Raw genomic sequence first — 20,295 nt, forward strand, 5'->3', positions numbered from 1 at the left:
GAAGACCGCAGGGGACACATTCTGGAGAGCCACAACGGATGAATGCCTCTAGGAGACAGGGGAACACACCAAACCCTGCAACCCACCCCCAAAGGATGTGATATGCAATCAGATTGATTATGAAAGCCTTATTTTTTTAGGTGAATGGGGTTCATGTGGGACCAAACTTCTCACTAGACCTAAATGCAAAGGCCACGGTTGGTGACCTGTAGACAAATTGGGCGGGTGCATGCTAACTTTCCAAAGTTGCAGTTTGTGATTTTTTACACCGTTTCCATCAGACTAGGGACTGAGCCTTTCAGTCACTTTCAAGCCTTTCCAGTTGGCTCGGCGGCAGCACCGCCTCTCGCCTAATTGACTACCGAGCTGCCTTTTCACTGCACTCCCCATCCCTCAGTTTTAGCAGGTTGGTGGAACGCTCACATGAAAGACACCGCAAAGCCACGTTATTATTGCAATATGAATCTTTCCCCAACGTGGCATTCTTTCCTACCTCCCTTTCACTCTCGCAGAGTTCGTGACCAGAATCCCAACAATGCGGGAACAGCGGGGAGGGTGGAAATGAAGGCTGCTCTGTCTCTTCCATTGCATAAATGTCTCAGATTCCCGGCTCAATCATGTAAATACCAGCGGCTCCTCAAACACCTTCTGTCTGCAGTTTAGAAAATCTCCAGTAAGAGAAGGAACCATCACAACACTGATACTGGTAGAAAAACGGGTTATGCTCATAACTGACGCATCAGATCTAATTTCAAAAATCAGAATTAAAATCTGGCCTGCGTCAAACAATAATGCAGTGCACATTTCCAATTTGGCCATTATCGTAATAATTGGGGACAGGAAAAAAAATAGACACCACTAGCCTATCAAAAAAAATATATAAACACTCCGCTGCTTACTAGAACAAGCCCTCTCCGGATACCGCAAGGAAAATTTGGCTGTTAGTCGCAGAACCGTCGCCAGAACAGTGAACCCTATGACTTCACCACAGCACCATATGCAAATGTCTGGGTCAATGAGACGCATGAGCAAAAGTATGTGGTCACCTGCTCGTCGATCTCATTCCAAAATCATGGGCATTAATATGGAGTTGGTCTCCCCTTTGCTGCTATAACAGCCTCCACTAGTCTGATAAGGCTTTCCATTAAATGTTGGAACAGCGCTGCGAGGACTTGCTTCCATTCAGCCACAAGAGCATTAGTGAGGTCGGGCAATGATGGGCGATTAGGCCTGGCCTACAGTCGCCGATCCAATTCATCCCAAAGGTGTTCGATGGGGTTGAGGTCAGGGCTCTGTAGAGGCCAGTCAAGTTCTTCCACACCGATCTCAAACCATTTCTGTATGACCTCGCTTTGTGCTCGGGGGCATTGTCATGCTGAAACAGGAAAGGGGTTTCCCCAAACTGTTGCCATAAAGTTGGAAGAACAGAATCGTCTAGAATGTCATTTTATGCTGTGGCGTTAAGGTTTCCCTTCACTGGTACTAAAGGGGCCTAGACCGAACCATTAAATTATTTCAAAAAGTTTAAGCCCCCAGAACATTATTCCCTCCTCCAGCAAACTATACAGTTGGCACCATACATTGGGGCAGGTAGTGTTCTTCTGGCATCCTCCAAACCCAGATTAGTCCGTCGGACTGCCAGATGGTGCAGCGCAATTTATCACTCCAGAGACCGCATTTCCACTGCTCCAGTCCAATGGGGAGAGCTTTAAACACTCCAGCTGATGCTTGGCATAGCACATGGTGATCTAAGGCTTGTGTGTGGCTGCTCAGCCATGGAATCCCACTTCATGAAGTTGTCGACAAACAGTTTTTGTGCTGACGTTGCTCTCAGAGGCAGTTTGAACTCGGTAGCAACCGAGGACAGACGATTTTTATGAGCTGCGTGCTTCAATAATTGGCGGTGATGTTCTGAGCTTCTGTGGCCTATCACTTCATGGTTGAGCTGTTGTTGCTTCTAGAGGTTCACGCTCCACAATAACAGCACTTACAGTTGACCGGGGCCGATCAAGCAGGGCAGAAATGTTATAAACTGACTTGGAAAGGTGGCATCTTGTCACAAATTGAAAGTCACAGCTCTTCACACGTTCACACATTCTGTCAATGTTTGTCTATGGAGATGGCATGGCTGTGTGAATCCAAATACTTGCGATATGAAACAAGTTGCATAGCGTTAGTAATGGTATCCATGCTCCAATAAGGTTAGAGGAAGGTTGCGCTAAATTCCATATGGAAATCAAATTGAACCCTAACCGATAAAAGGGTTCATACAAATCGTCTAGGGCCTTGTGTGGTATCAAAGGTGTGATGAACTGAAAGCTGAAGTGTCTGGGCCACAGAGACAATGTACTTTAATGGAGGATACAGTGGTGAAAGGCAGGCGTTTTAAACCCCAGAGAGAGTGATGGAACATTGAGTGAACAAGCAGGCATGTTTGCCAGCCAAGATAAGTGCCATTAAAACCAAAGCACAGTAAACAAACAAAGAGAAGTCTGTCGTTATAAATTATGCATAGAAATTGTAAAAATGTTATCCTGGCACCCTAGCTAACGTGATAAAATGGAGCTGCACGGGAATAAATATATTTCTCTATGATCCGCTTGGAGAGGCAATCCTAATTAAGGTTGGAAAAAATACATGTGCACATTTTAGAGAAAGGAGAGAAATGAGCACACCATATGCTACTCCCCTATTTTGGTTTAGACCAGTGATCAACTGGTCGATCTTCAAAGCATTCCTAGTCAATCGCCATTTTCCCCCTATTATTTGTATGTCTCGTGCTGTTGGTGCACCAGATTCAGCTGTCCTGCGCACCGGGCCGGGTAGGCGAAGTGTTCCCATTTTGAACCATTTCATGTGTCTGAAGGTACAAACTGACTTCCTGGTGGGCCCGGAGAGCAAATCAAGTGCACTATAGGCCTACCGCTGGCCAATCGGATGGCATAGACTACCGTGTCTGCAGTAACATATCAGGGGTAAAAAGCAAGCTACAGCAAAATTGATACTGAGATATCAACTTTTAAAACAATGACTAGAGACTTAAAATACAGCAGAGATCTGCTGTTTTTATGAGTTCATGTTTTATTCAACACTTAAGCCATAAAATGCACGTTCTTCCACTCACGCTACAACCAGCACTGCACTTGTAATGAATAAGTAAGAAAGTGTATTGATAGGCTTGTGTTATGATTATTTAGCGACTTGGGTCATTTTTAATAGAGGAATATTTCACTGAATTTGTGCACGAGGCAGAAATAATGCGGTGCGACTAGTTTCGAAATCAGCTGGACGACTGTCCCTTTTTGGTCAGTGTCAGCGGAGGAAAGGGAGAGCAGCGGGATGTTGAGGCAGAACCACACTCAGCCCCTCTCAATCCGCTGACCATTAGATGCAGGCACCATCAGCCCAGTAATATAAAAATGATTTAAAACGTATGCTCACTCAGCTGTGCCTCAAGTAATACAACGGATTTAATATCGGTGTGATCATATGGTCTAGTTTAAAATGTAAACTAAACTTAGCTTGAATTGGTAGGGCAATTCAAACAAAGCCAAGATGCAGTGGTAATGTATTAGGACTATAGCCTACTGCACAAAACTCATTGCTACAGTACTTTTTACCAGGTTAACGTTGCACAGGCTGAGCGGTACTGATCTTGAGTTAAAAAAGGTTGGTGACCACTGATTTAGACCTACAGAAGGGAGGTTGTGTCTATTCTGTAGTGATAAATGCTGCACATTCGTGCTAAGCAAAGAGATTATCAACACAGTTTCTCCCTCTTCCCTGCCATCTACCAATCCCAGTGCATGGAATCAGAGGGCCAGGTAAAGTGTGGACAGAATCCCTGGCTAATCGGGGAACGCATTTTTCACTCTGCTCTCTGCTGGTGTGAAGAGACGCCAAACAGGGGCCTTGAGCCGGCGTCCATCGTGCGTTTGAAGTCTCTGCCAGCAAGCAACGGATTAGCATCTAGTCCAGAGAAATAGGCCCTTTCAATTGTTATTTCCTTTTTAGTTTGCTTTAGGGCTGCAGTGCCAGAAATCTCTGTAATAAGGATGGGCACAGAGTGAGAGTTGAACAGCTGCTGGGGAGAAATGGCAGAGCCCACTGGGGAAATGAGAGATTTAAAGGGTAACAACTCTCACCTGATGTGATTGACCACTGTTTACCATTACTCCTGCATGTTACTCAAGAAACTAATCAGATCCACAGTCATTGATATTGGCAGACTTGTCAAAAGGGGCCAGCGGTTTCCTCTGGTTAAAATGGAAAACAATCCATTCCTATTACCCTAGCGGTTAGAGTTAATTAACGAGGATGTTTCATACTTCAAACAGCCACTTAATGGAATGCGCTTAATCTCAAGATGCCAGGTGTGGCACGGTGAGTCTCGAATTGCTAACTAGGACTAGTGAGCAGGGTGCAAGAACCGATAACCTGCTGGAACCAGCAGGATGATAACAGGATCCAGAGGGTCAGTGGAGGAGAGGGCAGGCCCTTGCCCAGCGCAGCTCTGTCCAGTCACAGCCCGTTTGAAGCTGCCACATTCAGACTCACTTAAAAACACACTGCCAAGAGACAAACAAGAGCAGAGGAGCCTTTGCGTTCTAAAGCAGAGGTCAACGGGTGGAGCGGGTAGAAGGGAAGAGGGCGACTGGAATTGGAGGTCTAACCGACCAGGTTTTAACTGGTTTCTGAGTAACCTCCTAGGACTCACAAGAGGTTATTAATTTCATCCATTCCAAAACACTTAATTACCTTGATTATGATATTAAGAGCCTTGGTGGACGGTACGCCAGGTGGATTTGAAAATCTACTCGGCGATAGAGATTTAAGCCCCACTTGAGAAAGCTACACTGTGTCCCTCGATACAAGATGTGGCCATGGGCAGACCTGGAGGAAACACATTTAGCTGCTTCCTTCGGTCAGGCGAATATCTTGTCAGCCACTGAGTGGAGGGGGGGGGGGGGGGGGGGCGTACCGGCTGTGGAACTAGAACGCTCTCATTTCCCATGATCCCTTTTCTCCAAGCCCTGAGGCGGCGGTTTGAGTCTGAGTCGGAGTGACACGCCGCTCTAAAACTGGGGTGGTTTTGACCTGTGCTCCAGCCAGTTACCAGGAGAGGCCAGGCGGGTACATTACTGGGCCTTCTCAAACCATTATAGTTACAAACAAACAAATAAACACCAATAGACTATGCGTACAGCATGAATGCCAGCCGCCATGTCCTTGCGGGCTACATCCCATACAAGGCAGGGAATTATTTGTATTTTAAACAAAAGACAATACGGTAGTCTTATATGCAAGTAAACATCCTTAATAGGAGAGGCACCGTGGGTTGGAAACAGCCAGATGGCATTTGATACTCATTTGTGATACAATGGCTAATGTGGAGGTGCGAAAAATGATGCACTAGTAGGAAGAAAAGGTGTTTATTCGATCACGGAGAACTGGGCTGGCCGTGAACAGGCTCCACTAGGCCGACCTGTGCTGCGTGTTCCTGGCCGAGCTGCTGGAGGCGAGAACTTGGCGGACGTGGCACACGACAACCCGCTGACCACACCGCCTGGCGTACATTACGGACCATCTGTCACCCAAGCAATATGTCCCCGATTTTTCCTCAGTGGAAAGACTGAAGGCAGACTAAGCGAGAGGGAGGTCTCAAATCTGGCACTGCAGTCTGGAGCTAGTGCAAGTGTGCAATTCTGAGTCTCCTACTGTGAAAAGAAACTGCAGAAGCATGCTATCATGCAAGACAACATGGTGTCTGAAGATGGCAGTTAACAATAAAGATAATCTGACAAATATATCAGTTACAAATCTCAGGCCGAAATAATGTACAAAGCCAAAAGACCAACAAAGAGGGGGACAGAGAAAAAAAGACAGCGAGAAGACAGTCACTGCCATGAAGCAAATGTAGAATAAGGTTGGGGCTGCTCTGTTCAAGTTGCTAATAGTCACTTTGGTCAGGGAGCGACACCGCAAGCTTTGTGGGGGCGCAGTGCATTGTCTCCCTCTCCTCTACTCCTTTCCTGGCCTTTCATGGTTTTCCAGAGGATCCAGGAGGACAGGGGAGAGAGTGCAGCCGACTGACTCTTAAAAAACTTGTGCCTCCGAGCAGCGGCAGAATTGAAACAAAACAACGAGGCTCTAACAATGATGGCAGCTAACCGCGCCTACGCAATGGATTGAACTTCCCTGAGCTCCCAAGTCACAACTTCAATGAAAACTCCTAACCCTCTCGTGCTTTATCTCAAATGCCCGAGGACAAGGGTCCTCACAACAAACAGACAAATAAACTAAAATGCAAATGAGGATGCAAATGACTATCCCAGACGCTTCCCTTCAAGCTCAAAGACACTGAACAATGCAGTGCAATGTACTAACAAGAGTAGCTCATTTCTCTCTTAATACCATACAAGTAGGTAGGGCAGCGAGGGTTGCCTACAGTAGCACCGGCTTTGAGGTATGATAAACAAATGACATACTAGCAAATGCATTTCTTTCTGGGAAAATTATCTGTGTTGTGCTAAGCGCGTCTATGAAGAGAAACCCTTCAAATAGACGCCAGCGGTTCGGGGAGCCAATGAGGATTAATTAGACCCATAAAAGTCCAGCAGACAGCTCTGTCAATCACTCAACCCGCCGCCTGTGCCACAGTGTCACCTTGGCTTCCATCATCTGCCAACCCTTCCTTCCCAGTAAAAGAGGATCTACAATAGATCTAAATGAGCTGCCTGTCAACCAACACAGTAAACACCACCACTGCTATTTGCGAGTGGCTAAGGGGAAGGGATGTTGGTTTGTACTGTATGATGGGGTTGATAGCACAGAGGACAGAAAAAAAAAAGAAAAGTTTCCTGCAACGTATCAGGTTATTAACAGATGTGAAAAGGTAATTACTGTGCTGGAAAGAATCCGAGAAGCTACCGATTCTCTCCCTCCATCTCGGTCTCTGGAATATTCAGACCAACATGGGCTCCTGGATTCAATTAGCAAGAAGTCGTTTAGACTCATCTCCCACAGCCATCGTTACTACCGGAGATTAACCAAGCGTGTTGTCAGTGGCACCAAAGTAAATCGACACGTGGTTTTGGCCTTTGCCGCAGCTTAGAATCACGCAATACTCAAAATTCCCAGGGACCATCTTCAGGTGGGCAATGGCCAATTCATCTTCAGGTTTGTGTGGCCAATTCTGAACACACAAAAACAGGAAAATGACACTATGCGGCCCTACCTCTGCGGTATTAAGCTACATGAAGGCCCTGTTGAAAGAAACAAACTGGGGGGGGGGGGGGGGACTAAAATAGACCATTGTAGTCAAAAATCACCAGTCTAGAAATAGACAAGCTCAGCTTTAGCCCAAAAATGTGTAATCCTTGCCGTCCCTGAGCGGTAAAAAAATAACCTCTGCTAATATCCATACTGTGGAGCTGATTTTCCATGGGACATTACGTGCGTGGGTCTTACCATGGGAGGCAGATGGCCAGAGTGATGGGGGACCGGGAGAGACATTAATTGATCGTCACGGTCGGGGCATCTGAGCAGACGATTTGAGAGCGAAGCCTCTCGTCTTTTACAGCGAGGGCACAGCGAGGAGAGGGTCGTTAGGGGGCTGAGCGCCATCCATCAATTAAGCAAACAAATATAACAGTCAAGTAAAGCAAACTGATAAAATTAGGCCATTACATGGCAGTAGCTTAATGTGAATGTTAATGCATGCATTCTTCTGTACTGCCCTCCAATGGGGTTCAAGTCCAGACACCGAGATTGCCATTGCAAAATGCTGATTTTGCAGTCAATTAACCATTTCTTTGTGGATTTTGATGTGCTCTGGGTTATTTTGCTGGAAAATCCACATGCAGCCAACTGTCAGCCTCCTGGGCTGGCACAAGTCTAGCACATCCGCTCTGAGTGCAGAGGCATCTGCGGTCCTGCCCTCGATCGCACTCTGAACCCTCAGCAGATACAACCTCAGACGTACTGGCATCTCGCTATAAATCTTTAACCTGAACATGAGTTGGCAGCCAGCGGGCGACAATGTTTAAAGACCACTCCGCGAGAAAACACCACGACCAATAAATCCTGCACAATGCATTCGTATAAAACCAAAACTTGTGTAAGTGCAACCCAATTAAAATGCATTGGATTGCGGGCCCTGTGTTGAACCTGCTGAGGACAGATCTAAAAGGGGCTGCAGGGTCAATCCGACATCTGCATTGGCCGTGCAGCATTTACGGTGATACCCCTGCAGAAATCAGCAGTTGTCAAGGGGAGGAAGTTAGTTTATACAGGACCTCCCACCCTCAACCATGGTTACAAAATTGGAGGTGCGCACGGCGAGGCGGAACGGAGCATGAGCCGGCCTCTGCAGTTGCGTCACACCCTCCATACAAAGCCTCCGACCACATTTGCGGATCAAGCAAAAATTGACTTTAGGTGTTCTCTCAGCGAATGGAGAATCTGTTTCTCTGATCTCTTTTGGGCAACACGGTTTTGATCATCCCCTGCCCGCTGTTAGGTACTCACGCCAACCTTCATCCCGAGTGCCAATTAATCTTTTAAAATCGGTCACTGGGGCAGGAGGATCACATAGTGATTCTAACCAGGTAACCTTCGACTAGGGTGGCACACGGGAAATAGTGCTGATGCTCTGCAGGGTTAGCAAGTGCAGCAGGGCTATGCTGGAGGCAGTGTTTAGTGTTTAGGGCCTTATTACCCAGTAGTCATGACATGAGAGCAAGGCTCTGTGGCACTTCAGCATCAATATGGGGTAGAGACGAGGGGGGGGGCTGGATCAGTGGTATAAATCCACACTTGAAAGAGCAGCTCAATGAAGCTCTACCTCCCATCGTTTGTAGTCTCATCGCCTCAGAGTTTGCGGAATGTTGAAAAGTTTCCAGGACCAGGGAGCTGCCGCAAGGCAGAATCACTGAACCTTTGCCACTTCCCATCAGCACCCTCTCCTTGCCATTAGGCAAGGTATCTGGCACGTGGGGTGGTCTAGAGACAAGGGGAGATAAGAGACATACACCCGTAACACATTTTCAATACCAGCCAACAAAATCAACTAGAAGTGGGGTTTGGATACCATTTAAAAGTAAAACTACCATTAAAAAACCTAGCATACATTTCACCACTGTCACAAGACAAGGCTAAAATAGCTATTGGCCATAGGTCAAACTGACAACTGTGGTCTGCGTCTCATCCTTTGTCAGGACCCCAACCCGACCTGATGTGGAGCGAAAAGCTTTTCCTTAAAAGAGGAAGTCGAAAAGATAGTGACCCCATTTGTTTCCCAAGCGATTTAATAAAGACAATTTCACACTGTCAAATGTGGAGAAGTTGCCGTTCATTAAAAAGTGAGTCACTGGATTGAGATTGCCATAGCTTTAATCCAATTAAGTTTAGCACGATAAAGGGCATTTACTGCCAGCCAAGGATGCCCACCCACCCAGTGACAACAGAGAGGAGAGAGCGAGGCCCTGGGGGACTTCATGGGGAGATAAACCCCAATGAGCCTGGGAAACCAGAAAGGGCTATAAAACCTGCTACTACAACTTTGCTCGCTTACGCATGAGAGCATAACGTAGGACACATTTCTGTAGAATCATATTTCTGGTGACACTCAGCTAGACTATAAAGCGTGGCTCTTCGCGGCCGATGACTTGAGGGGAAGTGAGGGGTGAGCAGCGCATACAGGTGTTTATTAATCTGCCTCAAACTCTGGCTGACAGTGACTTATGCTGCATCACAGTCAGTGCCGTCACTCGCCGCAATAACATCTGGTGGCGTACGCCGGGGAGAGAGGTTTAAAATTCCCTTCGAAACAGAAACAGTGACAAATGGAGGATAAAGGATTAATCTCAAAACAAGGGAGAAAGTTATTGAGCCGAGGCTTTATTCGCCGTTGCCATTTTGGACTGAAGCGATTCAAGTGATGCCAGCGCTCTGGTAGAGAGTGCAATCAAACTGCACCAGAGGGCCCCTGCGTGGTGGCGTGTCCATCCTCTGAAATAAACCTGATTACGATTGAGCAGGCCAGGCATGCTCAGTCTTGGCCCAGTTTCAGGGGGTCAGCGCCCCAGCCACCTCGCCTCCTGACCGGGGGAAAGCTGTCCGGCCGGTCTGTTCACCACAGGCAACCAGGCACTGTGGCCACGCAGTCCCCACCCCCCTGATGGCAATTTCCGGACACATGGGAGGAAGTGAACACGGGGAAATATGGTGCTCACACTCACAGGTCACTTACGTCTGTTTTTACCACTGGTTTGAGATTAAGTGACACGCCTTGTTCTAGTCATATCCAGGCAAACCAGCTATAAAGACACGCTTCAGTTTGTTCTAAGTTTATGTTTGCACCTACCCCATTGTAATACAGACCATATATACAATGAACACAAATATAAAAAAGCAACATGTAAATTGGTTGTCCCATGTTATTTTTGCTCCAATTTTGCACACAAATTGTTTACAATTGTTTAGTGAGCATTTCTTTGCCAAGATCATCCATCCACCTGACTTGTGTGGCATATCAAGAAGCTGATTAAAACAGCATGATCATTACGGGTGAACCTTGTGCTGGGTTTGTTAAAAGGCCACTAAAATGTGCAATTTTGTCACAACTATGCCACAGACGCCTCAAGTTGAGGGAGCGTGCAATTGTTAACCACAAGAATATCCACCAGAGCTGTTGCCTTAGAATTTAAATGTTAATTTCTCTACCAAAAGCCACCTCAAGTCATTTTAGAGGATTTGGCAGTATGTCCAAACGGCTTCTCAACAGCAGAGCACGTATAACCACACAAGACCTCCACACCTGGCATCTTCACCTGCAGAATCGTCAGACCAGCCACAAGGATAGCGGATGAAACTGCGGGTTTGCACAATCGAAGAATTTCTGCACAAACGGTCAGAAACCGTTTCAAGGGAAGCTCATCTGCATGCTCACCAGAGTCTTAACCGGACTGCAGTTCGACATTTGCTCTGCCAAATTGGCTGTTGATCATTGCTAGACAACCATTTTTCAGGTCTTGCCATAGATTTAAGTCAAAAGTGTAACTCGGCCACTCAGGAACATTAACCATCTTCTTGGTAAGCAACTCCAGTGTATATTTGGCCTTGTGTTTTAGGTTATTGTCCTGCTGAAAAAGTGAATTCAACTCCTCCCAGTGTCTGGTGGAACACAGACAAATATGTTTTCCTCCCAGATTTTGCCTGTGCTTAGCTTCATTCCGTTTATTTTTTAGCCTGAAACTCCCTAGTCCTTAAAGATTACAAGCCACCACCACGTTTGAAATGGATAGCGGTGGTATTCAGTAATGTGATGCATTTTCTCCAAACATAACACTTTGTGTTGAGGACAAAAAGTGAATTCCTCTGCCACATTTTTTTTGCGGTATTACTTTAGTGCCTTGTTGCAAACCGGATGCACGTCTTCTAACTGTCAATTAGGTTACTATTGCACACAGTAACTGCAATGTAGTTACCATCCTCAGGTCTATCAAAGCCAATAAATTCTGTAACGTTTTAAAGTCATCATTGGCATGGTGAAATCCCTGAGCCGTTTACTCTCAGGCAACTGAACTGGGAAGGACGCGTGTATCTTTGTAGTGACTGGGTGTATTGATACACCATCCAAAGTGTAATTCATAACTCTCCATGCTCAAAGGGACATTCAATGTCTGCTTTTACTTTTTTTTTTTACTCATCTACCAATAGGTACCCTTCTTTGAGGCAACTGGAAAATCTCCTTTGTCTTTGAATCAGTGTTTTAAATGTACTACGCAACTGATTTGGGACCTTACTGATAATTGTATGTGTGGAGTACAGATATCAGTATTATGCTAAATGACTTAAATGTAAATGTAAATATATCAGGCAGTAATTCAAAAATCATGTCAAACACTGATTGCTCACCGAGTGAGTCCATGAAACTTATTAAGCACATTACTCCTGAACGTATTTATGCTTGCATTAAAGCGGTTGAATAATTGACAAGACATTTCAGCTTTTAATTAAAAAATGTCAACATAAAAAAAAAAAACTAGTTTGACATTATGGGGTATTGTTTGTAGGCCAGTGGGGAGAAAAAAATCGAAATTGAATCCATAAATTCAGACTAACAACAACATGTAGAATAAGTCAAGGGGTGCAAATACTTTCCGAAGGCACTGTATACACATACGAAAATATATTGCATCCTTCCCCTTTGTGCTTTTGGAGAAAGCTAGGCCTATTCAAATCATGTACACACTGACTGTGGGCGGAGGTCAGTCAACTGATTAACCCTCGTGGCAGTACTACTCACCGCGGGCACCAGAAGCTTCTTGACCTCTTCCAAGGCTCTCTTCATCTTGATCTCGGAGCGCGTCTGTGTGTCCTCCACCGTGATCAGGACGTGAAGCTCCTCGTTTAGATGCTCCCAGTTGGGCTTGCCTCTGTTCTGCTCCTCCTGTGAAAAAAAAGAAGTGGGAGAGAAGAGCGACATGAGTGGATGTGACAAGCTCGGTTAGAGCGCTGCCGTTTTACATGACATAACAAATTTTGCATGCGTTGAAGAAACAGACATGGCGGGACACTGTAGGCAGCAGCGACATGCCCTTTACAGAAATGTAGCCTTAACTTTGAAAGGACAACCCCCTTTATTTGTTGCCGACAAAAAAAGGGTGACAGCTATCCCTGTAGCATTTAATAGCCGATGATTATGTACAGTTGAAGTCGGAAGTTTACATACACCTTAGCCAAACACTTACTCAGTTTCACAATTCCTGCCATTTAATCACAGTAAACATTCCCTGTCTTAGGTCAGTTCGGATCACCAATTTATTTTAAGAATGTGAAATGTCAGAATAATAGTTGAGAATGATTTATTTCAGCTTTATTTCTTTCATCACATTCCCAGTGGGTCAGAAGTTTACATGCACTCAATTTGTATTTGGTAGCATTGCCTTTAAATTGTTTAACTTGGGTCAAAGCTTCCCACAATAAGTTGGGTGAATTTTGACCCATTCCTCCTGACAGAGCTGGTGTAACAGTCAGGTTTGTAGGCCTCCTTTTTCAGTTCTGCCCAGACATTTTCTATAGGATTGAGGACAGGGCTTTGTGATGGCCACTCCAATACCTTGGTTGTCCTTAAGCCATTTTGCCACAACTTTGGAAGTATGCTTGGGATCATTGTCCATTTGGAAGACCCATTTGCTACCAAGGTTTAACTTCCTGACTAATGTCTTGAGATGTTGCTTCAATATATCCACCAAATTTTCCTCCCTCCTGATGCCATCTATTTTGTGAAGTGCACCAGTCCCTCCTGCAGCAAAGCACCACCACATGATGCTGCCAAACCCATGCTTCACAGTTGGGATGGTGTTCAACGGCTTGCAAGCCTACCCCTTTTCCCTCCAAACATAACGGTGCTCATTATGGACAAACATGTCTATTTCATCAGACCAAAGGACATTTCTCCAAAAAATCCGATCTTTGTCCCCATGTGCAGTTGCAAACCGTAGTCTGGCTTTATGGCGGTTTTGGAGCAGTGGCTTCTTCCTTGCTGAGCGGCCTTTCAGGTTATGTCGATATTGGACTCATTTTACTGTGGATATAGATACTTTTGTACCCGTTTCCTCCAGGATCTTCACAAGGTCCTTTGCTGTTGTTCTGGGATTGATTTGCACTTTTCGCATTAAAGTACGTTCATCTCTAGGAGACAGAACGCATCTCCTTCCTGAGCGGTATGACGGCTGCGTGGTCCCATGGTGTTTATACTTGCATACTATTGTTTTTACAGATGAACGTGGTACCTTCATGCATTTGGAAATTGCTCCCAATTATGAACCAGACTTGGAGGTATACCATTTTTTTCCTGAGGTCTTGGCTGATTTCTTTTGATTTTCCCATGATGTCAAGCAAAGAGGCACTGAGTTTGAAGGTAGGCCTTGAAATACATCCACAGGTACATCACGTCAATTAGCCTATCAGAATCTTCTAAAGCCATAACATCATTTTCTGGAATTTTCCAAGCTGTTTAAAGGCACAATAAACTTACTGTGTGTAAACTTCTGACCCACTGGAATTGTGATAGTGAATTTAAGTGAAATCTGTCTAAACAATTGTTTGAAAATTACTTGTCATGCACAAAGTAGATGTCCTAACAGACTTGCCAAAACTATAGTTTGTTAACAAGAAATTTGTGAAGTGGTTGAAAAACGAGTTAATGACTCCAATCTAAGTGCATGTAAACTTCTGACTTCAACTGTGTGTACGTGCATTGCAGGCGTTAATCTGACCAACCTATCCAAAAGGAGACCTACCATGCTGTCGAACAAAAAAATGTGGGTGTGTTAAAAGGGCCCGAGAGAGCCATACCCCTCTGAAAGGGGGCCGCCAAGCACTTTGAGGTGCTAAATTGAGCCGCTGGTGCTCTTCGAAATGTCAGAACTGCCTTTATTCAAAAACCGACGATCAAGTCGTGAGGAGGCCTTCAACAAGGCTAAATAGAGGGCCATTTCAAAGTGCACGCAATGGTGCCCAGTATTAGACTGGCGAGGCTGAGTGGGGAAATGGAATAGGTCAATTCAAAATAGAAGTCTTCAGACCTAGCTCAAAACCCCCGCACACCTAGCATTTTGAGAGAAGGGAGAGTGGAACATGTCGGAGTAAAATGCAAGGCTCTCCATACTGACACGCTCTCCCCATTACCTGGCTTCTATTGAGACGTTTTCCAACAGCACTGCGCCGCACGGAGGGCTCTTAAAAGCTTTGGGTCACACCATGGCAGCTTACTGTTGTGTGTGCTTATATGTAGACAGATCTGAGCTCACCATTTCCTCTGTGGCTAGGAATTGAGGTGCACAATACGATTCAAACAAAGACTAGGCTAACCTCAAACCTCACAAAGCAGACAATACAGCCTTCCGTAGGAATATGAAACACTATAGCTTCAAATCATGTTATGACAAAAGCAGCAGTCTAAGCTCTGACCCATCTCTCTCCGAGCTCTACCATAACACAGTTCAGCATCAAAACACCACCGCCAAATCTCCAAGGCATTTAGGTCATGGTACAAGGAAGAGGGAAAAATCTAGCTTCCACCTTTGCTTCTCTCTGACTAAAAAGCTTAAATTAGGCAGTGTGTGTTAATGCCGTGTCGTCAGTTCCCTCCCAACACACACACGTTACGTTTTCCCTGGTGCTCCCTCCAATCACTGTTCATTTGTGAACTAGGCATGGTAATTGAGGTGTCTAATTGCTACCCATGCATTGTGAGGCGCGGCGGGAGGTCCACCTGACACTTACTAATATGCAGCTCGGCGCGCGCCGTGCCAAGCCAGAGTCGAGTGGCATGCCGCCGCTTGCCCGCCTCTGCCGAGAGACGTTGCCATGACTTTCCCACACAATCATTTGTCTCTCAAACAAACACAGCGGGAAAGTTCAATATTCCTCTCGTGTTCTTCAATTCCACAAGAGAAGGATGGCATACTTTTAACAGGCAGAAGCCAAAATTATTTCACAATGGGCTGTTTAATTGTGGACCTATTTTGCAGGCAGCGTGGAGGCGAGTGAGGAGTTTGTAGAGAAAGACAGGAGCTAACTGTCAGTTGAACCGCCACAAACGCAGAACACCCTGTGGAACTGCGCCTGCCACAAACATAATCGTTTTAAGGAGCGTGTGTGTGACTGCGGCAGAGAGGAGATGGTGAGTAAGTGAACACTACACAGAGAGACAGCCAGAGAGAGCTCCAGTACCGTGGGGATTCACATTCACACCCAAGGAATGGCGGAAGCAAGGAAGGCAGGGAGCGGTGCGGAGTGCCACTCTCCCACTGTGGCTTGCTGTGAGAACAAGGTCACAGTGTCCTCAAGAGGAAAAAGTGACAGCATGACAAACGGGGGAGGAAGAGTGGTGGGACGAGGGGGCAGGGCATGTTTACTGACATCTGAAACCGGCTGAGAGAGAACTGCCAAGTAATCGAGTTGGCCAAAATATTAACGTTAAAAGGTAACGAAAAAAACAATTACTTGCTTGTGTGGCGCCCCGAACCTCAAGCTTAGCGGGGCTAAGCCTGAACTCAATAAATCCTCGACCAAGGTTATACTCTCAACACTGAAAACGCCACATGGAAAAAAGGCAACAGAAATAGCTGACCATATGTCCAGTGTAATTTGACCTGTTTGTTGTATTGGAAGAGGAAAGTTCCACAGCCCTCGACAGGGGTAGCTCACGTGGTCAGCTGGTGCTAGATTTAATCTGGGCGAGTCTACAATTACTATTTATATCAACACGGTGCCAGAATGCACATTTCACAGCTAAGCGACTGTCTCAAACCAGCTGTCCCTCTCTCGCCCAGTCCCCAAGGGCTCCTCGATGGCACCTCTTAACCATGGGGTGATGCACTTCAGTCGCAAATGCCACCGGGCCAAAAGGGACTTGGAAACAGAGGGCAAGAACGAAGAAAGTAAGGCTAGCTATGCCTGGAACAAAGGAGTTGGGTTGTTCCACGAAATGGGATATTACATTAAGTACAAATTGTGCACCAATACTTTTAAAAGCCTGTTATATAAAATGAAGTGCCATTTAATATAGACCACATGGAGAATTCTATAAACCTGTTTTTTATATGAATAAAGGCTTAGTAAGTGCCAACATTCTGCATTGACGTCCCTCTCACTTCTAGGAAGATTTTCACCCATTTAATCCCAACTAGAGGTCGACCGATTATTGGAGGACCAAAACAATGCCGATACATCGGCCGATTCAAAAAAAATGTATTTGTAATAATGACAATACTGAATGAACACTCCTTTTACCTTAATATAATACAACAATAAAATCAATTTAGCCTCAAAGAAATGAAACCTGTTCAATTTGGTTAAAATAATGCAAAAAAAAAGTCGGAGAAGAAAGTAAGTGCAATATATGCCATGTAAAAAAGATAACGTTTAGTTCCTTGCTCAGAACATGAGAAGGCTGGTGGTTCCTTTTAACATGAGTCTTCAATATTCCCAGGTAAGAAGTTTTAGGTTGTAGTTTTGGAATTATAGGACTATTTCTCTCTACACCATTTGTATTTCATATACCGTTGACTATTGGATGTTCTTATAGGGACTTTAGTATTGCCAGTGTAACAGTATAGCTTTCCGTCCCTCTCCACGCCCCTACCTGGGCTCGAACCAGGAACACATCGACAACAGCCATCCTCGACGCATCATTACCCATCGCTCCACAAGAACAACTACTCCAACTCTGAGTGAGTGACGTCACCGATTGAAACTCTATTAGCGGGCGGCGCGCTAACTAGCTAGCCATTTCACATCGGTTACACCAGCCTAATCTCGGGAGTGGATAGGCTTGAAGTCAAACAACTCAATGCTTGAAGCATTGCGAAGAGCTGCTGGCAAACGCACGAAAGTGCTGTTTGAATGAATGCTTACGAGCCTGCTGCTGCCTACCATCGCTCAGTCAGACTGCTCTATCAAATCATAGACTTTACAACATAACACAGAAATACGAGCCTTGTCATTGATATGGTCGAATCCGGAAACTATCATTTCGAAAACAAAACATTTATTCATTCAGTGAAATACGGAACCGTTCCGTATTTTATCTAACGGGTGGCATCCCTTAGTCTGAATATTGCTGTTACATTGTACAACCTTCAATGTTATAATTATGTACAACTATGGCAAATTAATTACAGTCTTTGTTAGGAATAAATTGACTTCAGTTCGCAACGAGCCAGGCAGCCCAAACTGCTGCATATACCCTCACTGCTTGCACAGAACGCAAGAGAAGTGACAATTTCCCCAATTATAAGAAAGTCATGTTAGCAGGCAATATTAACTAAATATGCAGGTTTAAAAATATATACTTGTGCATTGATGTTTATGGTTAGGTTTGGTGCAATGACAGAGCTAAATCATCACCTGTTTGGCGAAGTAGGCTGTGATTCGATGAGAAATTAACAGGCACCGCATCGATTATATGTAACGCAGGACACGCTAGATAGCCTAGTAATATCAACCATGTGTAGTTAACTAGTGATTAAGTTAAGATTGATTGTTTATTATAAGATAAGTTTAATGCTAACTAGCAACTTACCTTGGCTTCTTGCTGCCCTCGCGTAACAGGTAGTCAGCCTGCAATGCAGACTCCTCATGGAGTGCAATGTAAGGCAGGTGGTTAGAGCGTTGGACTAGTAACCGGAAGGTTGCAAAAACAAATCCCCAAGCGGACAAGGTAAAAATCTGTCGTTCTGCCCCTGAACAAGGCAGTTAACCCACCGTTCCTAGGCCTTCATTGAAAATAAGATTGTGTTCTTAACCCCTCTGGGATATGTGGGACGCTAGTGTCCCAACATCCAGTGAAAATGCAGAGCACCAAATTCAAATAAATTACTATAAAAATTAGGATTAGGGTTTGATGAAATCACACATTCAATATACCAAATTAAATAACGTGACTACAAAATATCTCAAAAGTTACCTATAAGCTTTGTCCAAACATTTCAAACTACTTTTGCAATACAACTTCAGGTATTTTTTAACGTAAATAATCAATAAAATTGAAGACGGATGATCTGTGTTCAATACGGAGGAAAACAACGTGTAGCGAGCCTCTGTAACGCTCCTCTAACAGAGAGTAAACTTCCCTCGAGCCTCATTCTGAACAGTGCTACTTCTTCATTTCTCAAAGGAAAACCCTCAACCAATTTCTAAAGACTGTTGACATCCAGTGGAAGCGATAGGAACTGCAAGAAGGTCCCTTAGAAATCTGGATTCCCAATGAAAACTCTTTGAAAAACTATTTGACTTCAAAAAAAAAAATCTGAATGTTTTGCCTGCCAAATAAGTTGTTATACTCAGACATGATTCAAAAAGTTTTAGAAACGTCAGAGTGTTTTCTATCCAAATCTACTAATAATATGCATATCTTAGTTTCTGGGCATGAGTAGCAGGCAGTTTTAATTTGGGCATGCTTTTCATCCAAATTTCTGAATGCTGCCCCCTATCCTAGAGAAGTTAACTGACTTGTCTAGTTAAATAACGGTGTAAAAAAAAAATCCAAATCGGTGTCCAAAAATACCGATTTTCCCGATTGTTATGAAAACTTGAAACCGGCCCCAAATAAAAAAAAATAAAAAAAAGGGGGGGGGGGAAAATCGGCCGACCTTTAATCCCAACATTTCTTCAAGTTTCACCATCATTTAGTGTTGTGCTGTATACGTCTTTACTTATTCTGATAATCGAGCATGAAAAACTGCTCAGTACTAGAATTTGTGTCTCAAGGATCAAGTCTCAGCCCAGCCGATGTCTCCCTTTATAGCATGAGTGCACCGTGCCTGCTTCACTTAGCCTGCACAGGGAGCCTGGGTCTGGGCTGCATCATGTTGACTCCCCATTCATGCTGCAAGTGTTAACACTAATAATGCGACATGGCATGTAGAATCTGCTCGCTAAACAAAATATCCATACAGGCGAGAACACTTTACAACGCAAGAAGATACCGTTAGCTTCCAGATTTGTACACCATCTTCCCTTGCTTGCTTACAGCTGAAGCTTGATTCAATTCACTACCCTAGAACTTTGTTAGAAACTCAACATTTTCCGATTGTCACCAAAACTGTATTCATTTAAAATCAGACTCACGTCTCCCAAATTTCTCTTGCCTCAGCAAACGTTGCTTGTGAATGACATCCTTACTGGTTAAAGAGACAGCGCGCACTTTTACAATACAAGCACGCACCTGTACTGATCAATGTTGATCAGTACAATAAAATACATCCCACATGGAAGGGAAACTGTAGTCCCACAAAATCTACCAAAACAAGCTCAGTAACTCAATGCATGCACACTCCTATTGAATATGCATTCAGCTGTATAGTGAATAAGCCTAGGCGGTCTTGATTTGCCCAGTTTATCAGAGATTTACCCTTCAAATACATGATTACCATTATGTTATACACTTCGATTGCTTATACCAAAGTCAAATTGATTGTATAATCGATGCAGTCGTGCATGGCAGTCTCTGAAAAACATTGACTTATTGAATTATATTGAACTCAAGATGCCCAACGATTAAACAGAGCAGCAGCTGAGTTTGTCTGGATCAAGTGTCGTGTTTTATACACGTCCCCACTATGATGTTGGAATAATACGGTGAAAATGATAATGCCCTTTTAGTGTAAGCTGTTTGAAAAGGCCGCCTGAAATTTCTGCCCGTTTTGTTGCGATGGAGTTCTGGCCTGCCTGCAGACATAAATTAGTTAGAAGAATAAGAAAGCGGTCCAAATCTGCCAA

At 44.6% G+C, this 20,295-nt stretch overlaps 1 protein-coding gene across 2 annotated transcripts in view; it reads right to left on the minus strand.

The window, feature by feature from the left end:
• Nucleotides 1-20,295, minus strand: part of LOC139530558 (protein quaking-A-like) — an 83,202-nt gene that overhangs the window by 19,178 nt on the left and 43,729 nt on the right. For both annotated transcript variants that reach the window (XM_071327077.1, XM_071327078.1), the window contains exon 4: nt 12,311-12,454. In XM_071327077.1, coding sequence (XP_071183178.1) covers nt 12,311-12,454 — 144 coding nt within the window. The remainder of the gene's footprint in view (nt 1-12,310; nt 12,455-20,295) is intronic.

The sequence above is a fragment of the Salvelinus alpinus genome, chromosome 9 (assembly GCF_045679555.1).
Source record: "Salvelinus alpinus chromosome 9, SLU_Salpinus.1, whole genome shotgun sequence".
Taxonomy (NCBI): Eukaryota; Metazoa; Chordata; class Actinopteri; order Salmoniformes; family Salmonidae; genus Salvelinus; species Salvelinus alpinus.